This window comes from Terrapene carolina, unplaced genomic scaffold (genome assembly GCF_002925995.2).
Source record: "Terrapene carolina triunguis isolate 2854851 unplaced genomic scaffold, T_m_triunguis-2.0 Scaffold231, whole genome shotgun sequence".
Classification (NCBI taxonomy): Eukaryota; Metazoa; Chordata; order Testudines; family Emydidae; genus Terrapene; species Terrapene triunguis.
Genome location: NW_020664582.1, coordinates 4193103 through 4209315, shown reverse-complemented (window position 1 = coordinate 4209315; position 16213 = coordinate 4193103). Strand labels below are relative to the sequence as shown.

Genomic DNA, 16213 nt, shown 5'->3' with positions numbered 1-16213 from the left:
AAAATATTCCATCCAGTGACAATTTCCTGATGCATCACGACAGATTTTTCTAGCCTCTCAGGAGCAGGATCTGTTTGATGCAGCAAAGGTCAATTTACCAAGGGAAAAGACTAACGATTAGACTGCTTAAAAATGTTAATGAACAAGTGGAGCTGGCTATAGCTTGGTTTTGGGGGAGGGGGGAATTGTTACTTCATTTAACTCTCCCTACTGCTTACCCATGAAATTCACCTCTGTGCAGATGGGCAGCACAGGGGCTAGACGTACTTCAGCCCTCCAAAGAGGGAGCTAAAGTGGGTGATCAGTAATGCACAGACCTCCTGCTCGCCCTCGGCACAGAGGTGAATTTCACCCTAGGCATTCTATAGCCCATCTCACAAAAGCACAGCCCTTTGGCGAGACGACAGTCTGATCTGAGCTTCATTCTGGTGATGTCACGTGCTCCGCCAGCTGCCCTAAGAAATAAATTGGCTTAAATCCACTATTTCTTCCTATACGTCAATGGCTTTATTGAATGGAATCAGTAACTACGTACAGTAGTATTTTCCCTCTTCATTCAGCTTTGTCCCTAAAAGCTGCACAGACTCCATTCAAGTTTTCCATCTGCAATATTTAATTCAGGTACTGAGCATATTTACTTAGAGGGAGAAATGCAAGCCAACTGTCTATGTTCCTTTGCTACAGAGATTTTGAGAGCAGGATAAGACTGGAATTAGGGGGGGAAATTCATAATTTTCCAGGCAGCAGCCGAACGGTTTTGAAGATGAATGGTTAACAGCACACATTAGGTATCAAGGACCTGGACAGAAATAAACTTCAAAGATAAGCCTGTCATACTCCTCTGGGGCAGCAGGCTAATGTGAACCTTTAGAAAGTGCTATTGAAGCTGAAAATCTCTTTAAATCCTTCAAAACCTGCTGACAAAAAGTTTCCCTGTGCATGGACAATTCTACCTTGGTGACAGTACAGCTCCGGTGGAAGCATTCTGGCTTCACACCCAACAGTTCTAGCGCCAAGCTTGACATGGGCTCATCCTGATCAATGAATTGCAGTATTGGAGGGAGGAGGAGGATTTTTGTTTTGAGTCGAAGTGGGGAAAAGATGCAACATTAAACTCTGGTTCCCATCTGCCTCTGCAGACAATTAAAGATCCCACTTTTTGATGCAATTTGGTTAGGAATGTACCTCACCCACGATATTTCTCTCCTGTATAATCCAGAGGGTGCGGGTAAGGACAGCCAGCTAACGTGGTAACATCTGTTGTTATTGTCTGATCTAATAGCATGTAGAGAGACCTGAGTTCCTGACTGAATGTACCCCTTCCTTCAGCCTACTGTTAACAGTCTGATCAGGATCTGACTAGGATGTTGGAAATCACTTACATTGGACTGAAGCCCAGTGCTTACGGCACTCTTTGATCCAGCATTGGGAGACACAAGGAAACAGCTGTGGCTCCATTTCACTAGTGAGTGCAGTCTGGGTCACACCTCCAGACATGGTTAATGGGGACAACACAGTCTATAACCCAGCCTCACAACTCGGCAGAGTCTGCCTTACTGTGCATTTAAAGCCTACTGTCCTCATTCAGAACGGGTGTCCGTGCATGCATCTCCACTGATCTCAGTTATGGCAGGTATAAATTAGCCCACTATTATTCTCTTGCCTTAATCATAAACATGTCATTCTTTATATGAACAAATGTTACCTTCCTTTAGCAAAGTATTTACGGTCTATGGTGGCAGATTCATCCCCTGACGGATGACGACGCTAGGCAGCAGGAAATGGAACAGCAAGGCTGAGGTTTTCCATGATTTGCTCTTCTGGTTCCTTGTGTCAAGAAAGTCCCTGGACTGGAAGGCAGCCTCCTGTTCCATCATGCTAACCACCTGCCTGTGATCGGATAGGATTTCATGTGTGTGCCAGTGCAACATTAGCAAAGAAACTGTCCTAGTACACACTTCACTCATTAGGATCTTCCAACTAGATACAAAATCCATTATAAACCCTATGTATGCCAAGAACTGTCCCTCTGCAAAGATACTGCAGTGTATATAATCTATTGGGAGAGGTAAGGATTAACAGCGCTCAACAGTTACATAGCTCTTTGCAAACACGAATACTTAACAATGCGTGGGAGGCAGGCAAAATGCTGTTTATCCCTATTTTACAGATGGCAGATTTTTATGGAGAACTTTGACTTCCTTAAGGCCAAAGAGGGGAGTTAGTGGCAGAGCCAGGATGAGGGCTCCAGGACGTTCCTGGCTTAGTTCTGTGCTCAGACCATTAGGTCTCCCCTTCCTCTCAATTCAAGCTCAGGAAAATATTCTCTCCCCTCTGCAGTGCATCACACAATTGACTAGGAGCGTTCTAGAGAGTTTTCTTTTCTCAGCTGCATCAAGTATTCACGTTCCCCTCTGCGAGAGAGTACATTTGGATGACTAGTCCTCACATGGAATTGATGGGCTTGGAGAGTCAAAGTCCTGCCTGTGTTTAGGATGCAGTTATAACGGCCAGTGCCAGCTGTCCCAGTCTTTCAGGCCTTACTCAAGCAAAACTCCTGCTGCCTGCTGATAAGCTTGAGTGGCGTATTTCAAACGCCACAGGAAATTTACCTCCATAAGGGCTTCACTATTGGACCCAACATGTCTGAAACCAAATAATGCTACAGGCAACCAGACCAGGCTTGGATGCCTTCCAAAATAACCTGCAGGAAATCAGGTTGATCACAGCAGTAAAACAACATGACACTTTTTGGATAGAAGACAGTCTTTTCCCATCTGTACGGTGGAAAAAGCCTACTGCAGTGAGCTAGTTACTGTTCCCATCTCCCCTAATCCCAAACGGTCACGTTTCTGAATCTGTCAGCTTCCTTTGCCGTTTTAGAATCGTGGCTGGGTAAATGGTTTAAAGCAAGGGGGAGAAAAGCTGGCTTTTTACATTGATGGCAGAGAATAACCAACCCCCCCTTCATCTCCACTCCCATCTCCCCTACATTCCATACAGAGCATTCCAATCCTCCAGCCCTTCCACTCCCTTTGGCATCCTTTCCCCACCCTCAGCCTTGTGCCTGCTAATCCTGTTCTGCCCCCAGCACACACTGCTTGGCTCTCTCCTGCTCTCAAACCTTTCCCCTTCATGCAAATCTTCCTTTCCATCAATAATCCTCCAGGATCCTGAATTGTGGCCCTGCATCTTCTCTTTGGTTGTCTTATCTTATTAAGATTGTAAGCTCTGCAGGGTCGGGAGTGCGTCCTAGCTAGGTTGGGGAACGTTCTAGTGCCATGGGAGAGAAGCTCTAGTTTAGAGTGTAAGGCTGGGATTTGCAGTGAGTTAGGTGCTCAGTTTCCACTGAATTCCAGTGGGTTTGGACTCCTAATTCCAATAGGCTCTTCAGAATATCGCAGCCTAACTTTATTTGGGAAGGGACTATGCTTGAGATCTGCAAAGCTCACTAGGATTTAGCCACACAAGTTCCATTCTTTGGGGGATTTCAATCGGACAAATTGCTGGTTTGTGGTGATGCTGTGCACTGTTAAACACACGCTCACAAGCGGCTGTATGCCAATCGTGGGGGAACTGATCCTCAGAGATCCCTTTACGGGAGTTGTGTGGGTAAACCACCAAGTCAGCTTTGAAACATCTCAACCTACAACCAGCACTGAGCACATCACATCCCTCTAAAGTGGGTAACTAGCTTCGTAATCAAGGAGAATTCTTAGGAGTTTGTCTTAAATTAATTTGCAGAAAAAAATATTTTTCCCTTATGTAAATGGGCAAGGCTCACTAACATGTAGTATTAATTAAACAAACTGTACATATCAGCTTAATATTGCATACATCCTCTGTTAGGAGGACAATATCCTGCCCTGGCAGGAACATGACAATATCTGATGCATCTCTTCTGTCTCTAACTACATTCCTACATAAAAGAAACTGAAAAGCAACAAGGATGTCAGGCACCTTCAACCAAAATAATTGCTGCAATGTGGGAATTTTGAGATGATTTTGTACCTGCCCCCAGAAAAGGCTAAAACAAGTCTAACGTAAAGTAGAAAAGAGGGTCTGAAAATGGATTGTTCTTCTCTTTGCTACAAGGGAGTCGGCAGTTTGTAAACTTAACACATTCAGGAAAATATAAAGTTGCATGCTAATTAGGCAGTGTTCTTTTTGTGTCTTGCATCACCTGATCAGTAGTGTAAAAAAGCAATAGCTTCCTCCTAGTAAGTGTCTGTACTAATCACGTTTAAATAATACATAAATCATTCTGGTTACTCATCTGCAGTTTCCGCACTCCATCAAAGGTGTTAAGAACTGCAGGGATTTTTTTTTTTAAATAAAATGTTTAATTTTTTCATTGCAAATATTACAGGGAGGGAAAAACGGAGCCTTTCAGGTGGCCTTATCCTTTATTGAAAATAAGCTAACAGGTGAATTATTTACCCTCATGAGTCCCTTTGAAATTGTCTCTGTGCTAGCTAGTTAAATACCTACACTCTTGTTTAAGCCAGCTGCATCTAGGTAATTCCTTACTCCTGTTCATGGTTGCATTGGGGATATGCACTACAGCTGCATCCTGCTGCCTGAGCCACATTGTCAGACATCTTGTAAAAAACTGACTGTGCACGTATCATGCAAGATTCAAAGAGGGACTGGCCGATTATATGGATAAGAAGAATATCCAGGGTTGTAATAGTTAATGCTAAAAAAGCATGGGAAGGGATATAAAACCTCATGCTTTGGTGCTTACACCCGGAATTAGAAGGAGACCTTCATGAGCAGCAGATTATCCCACAACTGCTTATTGTGGGGTCCTTTCACCTTCCTCTGAAGCATCTGGCACTGGCCACTGCTGAAGATGGGATACTGGGCTAGATGGACCACGGGTCTGATCCAATTTGGCAATTCCTCTAGTCCTATGTCAAGGAGGAGGCAGAGTAGATGGTTCTTCCCAAGGGAGGGTCAATCTCTAGATGTATAATAGATCAGCACCAACCATATGAAAAAGACTTTCAGTGATTGCGAAGTGGGCATGAGGATCTATGTATTGACTGGTATAAGGCCATGTACTGGGAGGAGCCTGTACCCAACATTCCTAGTAACGTGGGAAATGGCCCTTATTCTGTTTGTGTTATGAAGAGGGTAGATTCTCCCTAATTAAAGATGAAGCTATATTCTGTCTACTGAGCATGAACGTAACGCATTTCTTCCATGGCTCTCTGCGTGCTTCACAGGAGCAGGCAAATATTTATCTGCTTTACAGGTGGGGAAGCTGAGATGCAGGCAGGCTAAGGATGTGAGTTTCAGAAGTGCTGAGCACTCAACAAAAAGTGAAATCCATGGAGCTGCAGATGCTCTGCATGTCAGAAAATCAGGCTCGAATTGACTTCCCCCAGAGTCCTGCAGGAAGGCAATGGCAGAGCTAAGAGTGAAACCCACATCACTAGATTTACATTCTGTTGCTGTATGTACTCAGCCAGGCAATCATAATACTGTACTTGTATACACCACTGAAAGAATCTCAGACTTCAAGTACATGAATTAAGCCCACAACACCTTTATACCTTAGGTAGGGATATTTTAGGAGGCTCAGTCCACCCACAAATAACCTGCTGCCATCCCCAGAGAGCAACACAACAGCTGTTTAACAGTGCACCGCGGCACTACAAAACAGGAAGTGACATCGTATTCATTCAAGTGCAACAACAGGAGAAATTTCAGGTGAACAATGTACCTACCCATGTCTGAATGTGACCAAGGCCCAAAACTAATACTCCTGTTCTTACAAAAAGGATTGAGAGAATTTTAATTACTATAGGTAGCCAAGACCTCTATAGACATCCCTCTCTCTCTAATCACTTTTGGGGGGGGGGGGGGGGAATATTTTTTGTATATGTGAAAACACACCAAAAATAATTAGGTTACATTATGGACTAAATGATGTCCAGATTGTTCTCCTCTTGTGTCATTCCTAAATTTACTGAAAACCTCTTGCAGTTGGTATATTTCCAAGGCCCTGTTATGTATGTGAAAGACCCAGTATTTGAGAACAATCTCATTTGAAAGGAGAAGGCTCATTGTATTGCTCTTATGAGATTTTCTGATTCGTCTTTACAGTGGGGGGAAAAAAGCTTTATCAACTGGATTTAACATGCTAAAAAAGTAATCCACAAAGTAGGCCAGGAGCTGCCGTGGCGACAAGAGGAGTATAAAGACACTGCGAGGGATTGACAGGTTTCATCTTTTACATTCTCTCTTCTAAAAAGGAAGTGTGGTGGAAACGGCAGTGCAGCTTTTCAAAAGGGGTCAGAGGGGGTTGCTCTATTTACAGCTTGTGCTGCCTGGATGAGGAAATTTTTCCTAAGCAAATACCCAAGCACAAGCCAGAAACCTTGAACTGTCTTTTAGCCTGGCAATTAGAGATAGGACAGATCCATCTCTCCCTTCTCCCTCAGCAGAGGAGGACTCCAGGCCACAGAATTACACCTCTTGGCCCCCATATTTATTCATTAGTCAGGTTGTGACCTCCAGCCTTTGTGACCTGACCCTACCTGTGATGAATGGGTTTAATCTCTGGCGTGACACTGGGGCTTTCGATTCCTGCAGGTTAATCAATTTCACTTGGCAGGGCACATTTGGGAGTCCTGATGACTGATCGGCAGGATCCTTGGTAGAGGAGAACACGGATTCCTGAAAGAGCAGGGCTCTGTGCCCAGCCTATAATGGGTGGGTGGAAGTGGGGATCGGCCAGGCAAGGAAACTATTCTAGCTAAAGATGCATAATGCCATGTACAGACTGCCTGTTTCCACCAGCCAGGAAGCACGTATACAGGTGGTAGCCGGAGATCCTAATCCCAAGGCACTCGGCTTTTTTATCACCACTATGTATTCAGCCACACTCAAGCCCTGCTCCTCCCCCACCCCACAAATGCACCCGTTCCAGTGGGACCTGCCTGGGGATCTATGGTGCTGAGCAAATCAGGAACAGGCTGACAACCCTGACAGCATGCCCACCCCAGATGGCGAGCGGGAGGAGGGAAGAGGCGGTGTGGCCTGGCGGTGACTCAGAGGATCAGAACTCAAAGGTTACTAATACTTATTACAAATACAGTAGTATTCCGCAGTAAAGATCCAAAACATTGCAGTAAGCAACACCGTCCTGGAGCGTGACTGTAGGACAGCAGAGTATTTTTAACAAGGGAATAACTGTTCTCTGCAGACCGAAAAGCAGAGAAGTTGCTTCGCCAGTCGTGATTTATAGTAACTGTTCTATCTGCATTCTATCTGAGCCACTCAGCAACAGCGCACGAAGGAGCGCCAGCCAAATACCAGTAATGCACAACCAGATGCGAGTGAGACAGAGAATGGAAAGGGGAAGGATGCTGAAGAGGAGACAGAAATAAAAATAGGTTGGAGGCCTGCGTTTGTTGCTTTGCTAAATGGAATGACTAAGGGGAAGGAAACTGGGTGGCTCTGGACGTGAGAAGAATACGGGAGGGCTCTGCTCAGGGTGGAGAGAACCATCTAGATACAAGTGATTTATGTTTATTCTGGGGAAATGGACGCTTGGGGGCTCCCGTCCCTTAAGATTGGGTTTGCATATATCAAGTCACCCCAGCCAACGGATCTTGCATGCTGCAGGGCTGCGCTGTAAAAGGATCGGGTAAAATATGCCACTGCACACTGGCACCTAGACGAGGTCAACTAACAGCGGGGGGATTTTCAATACAAGCTGTGGAGCACCCTCCTTTCTTGGACCAAATAAGGGCTCTTCCAGAACCATAACACTAGCCAGACATTGCAGAGAATTCACCAGCCACAAAGGGGTCTGGCCTGGGCTGGTGCTTCAGAGTCGCCATTGCCTGAAAGCGGTTTCTCCCACACTCTAATCGTCTAGTGCAGGTGCTAGTTATTCACGTGCACAGCTGAGGACGAAGCATCACACTGAACTAAGTGCAGAGAAGGTTGCTCAGCACTACCGGCTGCTCTCACAACAGAGATGTGGTCCACAAGCAAAGATTCGCACTGCTGCCAACCACCCTGCAGAATGAGATTTCTTTAAACTCATCACATGGCAACGTTACATGTTGTTATTAAATCCAGTTATCACCCTGGACTCTCTGGCCCCTCTGGCAGCGAAAGCCAGCCTGAGTTCCTATTGCTGTAGCAGAAGCATCCGTTCACCTCACTGCATCCCCACAATGATTACCACGTTGACTCACGGTTAGGCACCATCTGCTTTATGACGCTAACAGAGTCGGGGACAGGGCAACACATCGCTAAAAGGGGCAGTGCGGGGTGGACAAAAACACGTCCCCAAAGCCAGGTTAAAGTCTTTGACTGTGCAAGGCTGTAATTCAATTACAAGGGACATGACGGGGTCCTGTCCAGGCTACCACTTGGAAGCAGGTTGCACACTGGTTAGAAGACAACTTGTAAACAGGTCCCTTCCCACAATTATTGGTGACGCATAAAAAATGGTCTGGGGGCTAAGCAGCAGAAACCTTTGCTTAATGTATTTGCAAATTTGACACCATCAGATCAGGATTAAACAAAGACTGTGAATGGCTAGCCAACTACAGAAGCAGTTTCTCCTCCCTTGGTGTTCACACCTCAACTGCTAGCAGAGCACCTCACCCTCCCTGATTGAACTAACCTCGTTATCTCCATACTGATTTATACCTGCCTCTGGAAATTTCCATTACTTGCATCTGAAGAAGTGAGGTTCTTACCCACGAAAGCTTATGCTCCCAATACTTCTGTTAGTCTTAAAGGTGCCACAGGACCCTCTGTTGCTTTTTACAGATTCAGATTAACACGGCTACCCCTCTGATGCTGAATGTATGACATCTTGGCTTACTGTCACTCTGTCTTCTCTCCCCACCCATCTAGCTGTTTCATCCACTTGGTGCATCTCGACGTAACCCAGATTGTGAGCTTTTGACTGCATGTCCGCCCGGCACCTAGCACAAAGGGCCCATGAACCCCAGGGACTAATAAAAAGGAAAAGGAATGGCAGAACCAGAGAGATCCAGCTGGCCATGTGCACAGCCCATACTCAGTTATCAACTGCCTGTGAGCCAGAAAGTGCTTCTAGCCATTCACATGTATTCACAAAGCGAGGTACTCCCAACACTTCACTCTGCTCTTAGATTTCTCATATCCGATAATGCCGGGACATGTGGCTTTTTAAAACTAGAACAGGGTTTTTTCTCCCTCCCCTGGGCCTGGCTTGCAGACAGACACACACGTTTGGCCCTGTTAAGGCTCTGCACCGCTCTGCATTGAGGAGATTTGAACTGGTGTAACGACAGCAGTGTTACTACACCGGCACAGCCCCGAATGCAGATGTGCTGCACTGGAGGGCAGCAGCATCCTGAACCGTATCGAGGTAGGCTGCATTCGGGCAACGGATCTACCTCAATGTAGCTGCACCACTGCAAGTTTCCTTAATGCAGATTGGGCCTCTGTCAGGGCAAATAACGTCATCTCCTTCTTAAGCAACAGCAACACAAAGGCCACTCTCGGGCAAACACCGGCCCAAGCACTGCCAGTCTTCTCAACATGAACATAATACACAGAGAGTCATATTTTTGTGCAAGGATTACGAGAAAGAGACTAACCCAAAAACTGTGTGTGTCATGTGGAAGCGTCTTCTGAGTTACTGTAGTTGCCAACAGTGAAGTGATCTGAATCGGTTTCCTTACTGAAAAACACGTAGCTTTTTTTTATAAGCTGTAATTAGGAACCAGGAAAGACTATCTTTCACATAACAACTCGGGACTTATATATGTGTAATATCTCCACTCTGCCCCCCACCCCCCACAGACACAATGTTTTTAATTTTCTCAATTGCTCCTTTTGACTATTTCACATAGCGAGTAGTGCGACGGTGGCCCGATTCTGTAGCCATGAGCTAAAAGTTAACCACTGAGCACTACAGTGTGGCTCACGTTCATCCTCTGCTTTAATGTGGAGAGGTGGCCCTGGGAGAGTACAGCTCCCAGCATGCAATGCTCCATCTTAATCCAAATGGACAGGATTTGAGTGCCCCCTGGACACACCCACGCAATAAAAGATCAAAAGGAGGCTGCAGTCTAAAATCAGGTGCTGGCCCCAGAGTGTTGCAGCCCATGGTTGAGAACCCCTGGAAGCAGAAACTTATCAAGGATGCAAAACCAGCATAACCAATTCCCAGTGCCTTTTGTGGCATCATGTGCTCTGCTGCATCCTTTACCTGGAAGGGCTTGGTGAAACACTCCAAACCTAACTGTGGTATGAGATAACATGCTCCCCTCCCTCCCCCATTCCTGGTTGCCTGGCTACTCACTGTTGTTCAGCTTTGGTGCGGTCATTTAGAAAGAAGAGGGCCGTGGCCAGGAAAAACATCCCTCCGAGGACGACGACAAATGGGCAGAGCATGAGCGCGTAGCCCAGGCTGAGGAACTCCCAGAGCGGGGACTCCTTTGTGCTTTGTTGTATCAGGTCTGAGATCTACGAGAGAGGGGCAAAAAAACCCAACAACGTTACCCACAACTCCAGGCATGGCATGATGCAGAAAGTGATTTATCATCGTTACAGGCGAGGGAACATTTCCTTAAACAACTGCCTGCTGAACATGTGGGCTTGGAAGTTCTGTTTGTTAAATATCTTGTGTCTTCTGTGTGCTTTAAGACACCTCCTCTGTGCACACCATTATTCTCTGCTCAGGAGTCCTCGGGACATTTGCAGAGAGGGATGTGCTAAAAGCTCTCTTTTCCTTATCTCTCTTGGCCTGCCTCATTATCCCCCGCCCCCACTTTGGCATCTGGATGAGTGAACAGCTAACCTATGTGCTAACCAAGGCTGTTAGTGATTGTCTGCAATGCAGCATGGGGAAGCATGACCCTGCAGTGATTTCTGGTTATACCTACCCATTATCTATCCTCCAGCAGCAGATACACATACAGAGTTAAGTTGCAGGGAGTTCGATGTGTGTCGGGGAGTGGGCTTTCACACAATGTCAAAGCTATGGTCCTATCAGCTTTTCATGGACATTGTGCACGCTTCTGTGAATAGGGACCCCTATCCTCTCCCCTTCTGTTATTTTGTGTGCCCATTATTTGTCTTGAAGTAGTGCCTAGGGGGCCCCAGTCATGGAACAAGGACGCACTGTGCGAGGTGCTGCACAAACACTGAACAAAGAGCCTTGCCCCAAACAGCTTCTAATCTAAGCAGCTGGCTCCTTCTACCAAAGAAGTGGAATGACTTCAGTGTAGGAGAGAGAGAGAGAGCGCGAGCCTGGAGCACTGGCCCTGGTGCAAGATCTCAGGCCTGAACCAGAGGCTACGAACCAAAGTCAGGCCATGTATTAAAGCAGATAAGCATCCGGTACATGAACTTGGCAAAGTTGTTGCTAGTTGACTAGGTACTAGATATGTACGTAAATATATTCCAGCTAGTACAGATACATCCCAATCTAGTACAAGATAAGTTGGTGTGACAAATAATGAATAGGGATGTTTTGTCTGAGATATCAGGAACAAGGGAAGGTAAACAGCTGTCATGAAACATGTAAAGTGGTATGTAAGATGTTTATCCCAGTTGTTTGTCTCAGTCTATAAATGTCGGGGTATCTCACCCTAACCCTTTGTATAGTCTAGGGGACAGCAGAAATTTCTGCTGCTGACTGGGACATTCCTTGCCACAGGGCACTCATTTGCTAGTGTACCTGTAACCACAGAGCCAGGGCACCAGGACTATGCCTTGAGGGCAATAAACCTGGTTGAGTGCCTTTGTCACTGAACCATGCCTAGGGTCTTTCTTTCTGAGTAACATTGATGTCTGCTGAATTAGCAGGCTGCATGATCAGCTGTTAGTACTGATAACACTGGAGCTCCAAGGACAGAAGCACTGAGCAGCGTTAGGCTAGTTCTACACTACAGCGGGGGTCCGACCTAAGATACGCAACTTCAGCTACGTGAATACCGTAGCTGAAGTTGCGTATTTTAGGTCGGCTTACCTGGCGGTGAGGACGGGGGAAAGTCGACCGCTGCCGCCGACTCCGCTGCCGCCTCTTGCCGCGGTGGATTTCCGGAGTCGACGACAGAGCGATCAGGGATCGATTTTATCGCGTCTTCACTAGACGCGATAAGTCGATCCCAGAAAACCGATTGCCTGCCGCCGGACCCTCCGATAAGTGTAGACAAGCCCTTACTGAGGCAACGGCATTCTAGCTTTCAACACTTAACAACATTCAGCAATGAAACGGCATAATTATATGACAATGTGCATGCATCTGGGGTGACAGAAATACAACTTAGAGTGGCATTATTTATTCCAATCTTCTGGAAAGTTTGGTTGCTAAAATGTAGTTTTAGGTAACTTATTTCTATAGGCAAAACATCAACCATCTCTTAGCATTAGCTGGTAAATGATCTAGTGAACAAATCAGCTTCCAACATGGCGAGAGCTGTAACCATGATAATCCACTGGAAACGGGTATTTAAATCTCAGTGCCCATTCAATCTGTGGCTTTATTTTTATTTTTTTTGCTGATACTGCATTAATGCCAAATACAGCAAGGTTTTTGTACTGCAGACCCCTGCTGAAGCCTGCACTGAGACCCACCAGACTCTTCGGTCTGAACAAACTATCTTTAAAAAACCAACATTTCAATTCTAGGAATGGACAAAGGTTGTGCAAGGAGAATTCCCTCCTCCTTCTTCCCCCCAAAAAACTAGCTTCACCTAGTGAAGCAAGTTCCTCTGTGACAAGAGCAGCTGGCTTAAAGCACAAACCAACAGCAATGAGTGACATTTAAGTTTGAAATTTAAATACAACTAATTTGAGTGGGAGAAAATCCTATACCCAGAGGGCATCCCCAACTCTCAGCCCTGAAGCCGAAAGTAGCGAGGCAGCAGGTAAGAGCCAGTATAAGAAGCACCTCAGCAGATGAGAGAATTCAAAACAAAAGGTCATAGAAATATGGGACATATGGGGACATCATTGAAACTGTAGCACAAAGTGCTCTAAAGGTCTTGTAATTAGACACCCTCTATATGAATGGAGCAGCAGCACTGGTCTCAACGTCTTACTGTTCCTACCACCACTCAGATTGGGGTCTACTATGGAGAAGCACATGCCAAGAAATATACAGAGGGGCATGCGGCCAGATGCTGATAATGAAACCTGCCTCCGCTTAGAACAGCAAAAGGAACATCTTTAAGGAGGGAGCTACCAGAAGTAGATGGGGAAATGTTTCAGTAACTCTAGTATCCAAGCCATCCCAGAAGTGGAAAGGGATTTCTCCCTAGGAATGGAAATCTGCCCCCTGGCCAGAAGTGAAAAAGCTGCACCCACAAAGAGGATTTAAATTCAAAATCTAAGGATATGTCTATAGTACAGCGGCACAAGTACAGCAGTCCAGCTGTGCCACTGTAGCACCATAGTGCAGATGCTTCCTACACCGACAGAAAGAGTTCGTCAATGGATGCAGTTAATCCTCTCCAAGAGGCGGAAGCTAGGTCAATAGAAGAATTATTCCATCAACCTAGCGATGTCTAGCGGGGGTTAGGTCACCCTAACTACGTGGCACAGGGTGCGAAATTTTTCATAGCTCTGAGCAATGTCACTAGGTCAGCCTACGTTTTTGATGTAGCCCAGGCCTAAGCCTCTTTAGCCAAACTCCTGTCCCCCGTTCCTTGTCCTAGAAAGGAGGAGATTTAAGCATCTGGGATGTAGCAGAGGGAGGTTTTGCTGTCCTCTAAAGGAGAGTTTTGTTTCAGCTGATCAATGCTTAGTTTGCAGATAGGAAATCAGAAGAGTTGTCATATGGGAGGTTATTGTAAAGACTGGTCCTTAGACTGAAAAGCAAATGCAGTGGTTGTCAGTCTGTGAAGCATTTTTAAAAAACATAACTACAAGGCAAGAATGTAAAGAGCATAAATGGTCAGGAAATTAGCAGACCACACAGTGCAGCCTGTTTGCAGACATGCCAACCCCGAGAAAAAAATGCAGAAATTGGGCTTGTTTTTGGCTTAATTGGCTTGTGAGTTGCTTGTTGGCTAGTTTTGGCTTGTAGCTTGTTGTTTCTTTTTTTTGATCGGCTCCCGGCAAGCAGGAGCAAAGGGGGGAGAGAGTCTGGGGTGCACAGCGGGCCCACCACAGCCCCAGACTACATGCCAGGGGGATCTAGTCACACAGAGTGTTGGGGTTCTTAGGGATTGGCTTGTTTTGAAATGGGATTAGCTTGATTTTTGGCTTATTGTGAAAGTTGGGGTGCTTATTTATCGCATGAAAGTTGGCAACTGTGCCTGTGTGTGGCCAGGAGACAGGGACCTCAATTTGTAGCTATTATTCCCTGGCATACCCAACTGTCATCAAAGCAGCCCTCTCAATGTGTAATAGCAACAATTAATGCTTTGCACTTCAGAAGCACCTTTCACCTAAAAATCCCAGAGCCCTTTTCCACGGTGGCTGGTATTATCCTCCACAGGGTCAGGCGGCTTGTCCAAGTCACATGACAAATCAGCAGCGCCGAGAGGATTAGAACCTGGACTTCACCTCCCACGGGCATTTGCTAACCACTAGGCATTGCTAGATGACATGACATTCCAGGCTCATGTAGCTTGTTACACTGAAATAGTCTTTAACTAACACAAATACTAAGGTGGCTCCCCACACCTGTTCCTCTCTTACTGACCCACCACCACGTCAACACTGGCCTTTCACCAGTCTTGGTGCGAGAGCTAAGCCAACCCCATGCATTCTGCGGCTGTGCATTTTGGGAATTGCAGTTTCAATCCAGTCCCATTTGGATACCAGGGAGTAGCTGAGCTGTCTGCAGAACAAAAGGGGAATTCCTGCACAAGTGGCATGATGCTGGGGATAAAGGGTTTGAGCCTCAGTGGGGCTGAACATCCACAGATCCTTAGCAGCCAGTGGTCGATGCAGAGTATTCAACCTATCTCTGGAGCAGGCAATGCCAAATCCAGTGAGACCAGTCAAATGACGACTCACGTGAAGGATCTAACTCCTTACAGACTGTTAGAGCTCAGCCCGTTTGATTTTATGGGCAGAAAAAAAGGGGGCAACACAAATGGAACTAGTTGGCAAGCAGTGTCCCCAAAGCAGGGAAACGACTTAGTGAGAAAGGCCCCCAAGCGCAGCTGGGCCAGAGAATTCCTGAACTCGATATTATTGCACAGAAAAGTTGACCGTGTAGAAAACAGATCCCAGCACTGCTTCTCTGGGCAGATGTACAGCAGGAATCCTGCTAGATGGATCCATTTAGGCCAGCCCTGCTTTAATCCTTATACCCTCGTTCATCCATCAGCACAGACTCGGGGGAAGGCGGCAACTTCCCCTCTGCCATGGGGGCCGGTAGGGGACCCAGAACAGCCAATAGAGCCCCTGGCGCAAGTACAGTTGCCGTCCCAGAGTGGAACCCCTGAAAGAGGGCAAGCCGGGGCAACACTCCCCCACAGAAATACAGGGTCTCCGGCTTGTGCAGAGAGCTGTAATTTACACCTCTCTGTACCACCTTGGGAGAACCTATCCCTATGGCCAAGTGATAGTTACATCCCAAGCCACAATACAGTGATTCCCCCAAGCAGACAGGCGTCAAATAAACACTGCCGTTTTGCAAGGGCAGAGTGAACTTTACTGCACATTTTGAATGCCAAGGCAGGTAACTCATGCTGTAATTGTCTCTATCCAGTACTTTCCAATCCGTCACCTCTTTTACCAGCAGCTGAGTGGCCCTTAGGAATATACGATAGGGTGACAAGACCAAAGAAAATCAGAAAAATTCCTTCTGATCTGATCTTTAAGAACAAAGCACCCCATTACTGATCAGTACAAGCTAATGGCAAATACATCAGCCCTCAATAGGAAATGGCATTCAGGAAGTAGCAGCCGATACATCATTATAAGCAGAAATCACTATAAACTCAATTCCACTCTGCTAGCAAGAAAACCCACAAAATGCACTGCCCTTCCGACACGAACTGGAAAGTGTCCTAGTGCAGGGGAGGTTTCAGAGCTTCTGCAGACTGTGGGCCACATCTTAACAGAGAAATTGTCTGGCAAACGTCTCCCCTCCACTCGTAATCTCACGACCTCTCTCTCGTCGCGACAGGAATGGCTCACACAGAGAAGTGATATTGGGAAGGGTTTTTAGCTGTTTGAGCATGGTAAGTGTTCGGTCCTTTTTGGATTCAAGTTCCTCTCCCGC

The 16213-nt window shown here is 46.3% G+C and overlaps 1 protein-coding gene across 1 annotated transcript in view; it reads right to left on the bottom strand.

The window, feature by feature from the left end:
• The window catches only part of SPNS2 (sphingolipid transporter 2), a 154291-nt gene that overhangs the window by 11923 nt on the left and 126155 nt on the right, over window positions 1–16213 (bottom strand). The window contains exon 11 of the mRNA XM_024207664.3: window positions 10328–10491. Coding sequence (XP_024063432.2) covers window positions 10328–10491 — 164 coding nt within the window. The remainder of the gene's footprint in view (window positions 1–10327; window positions 10492–16213) is intronic.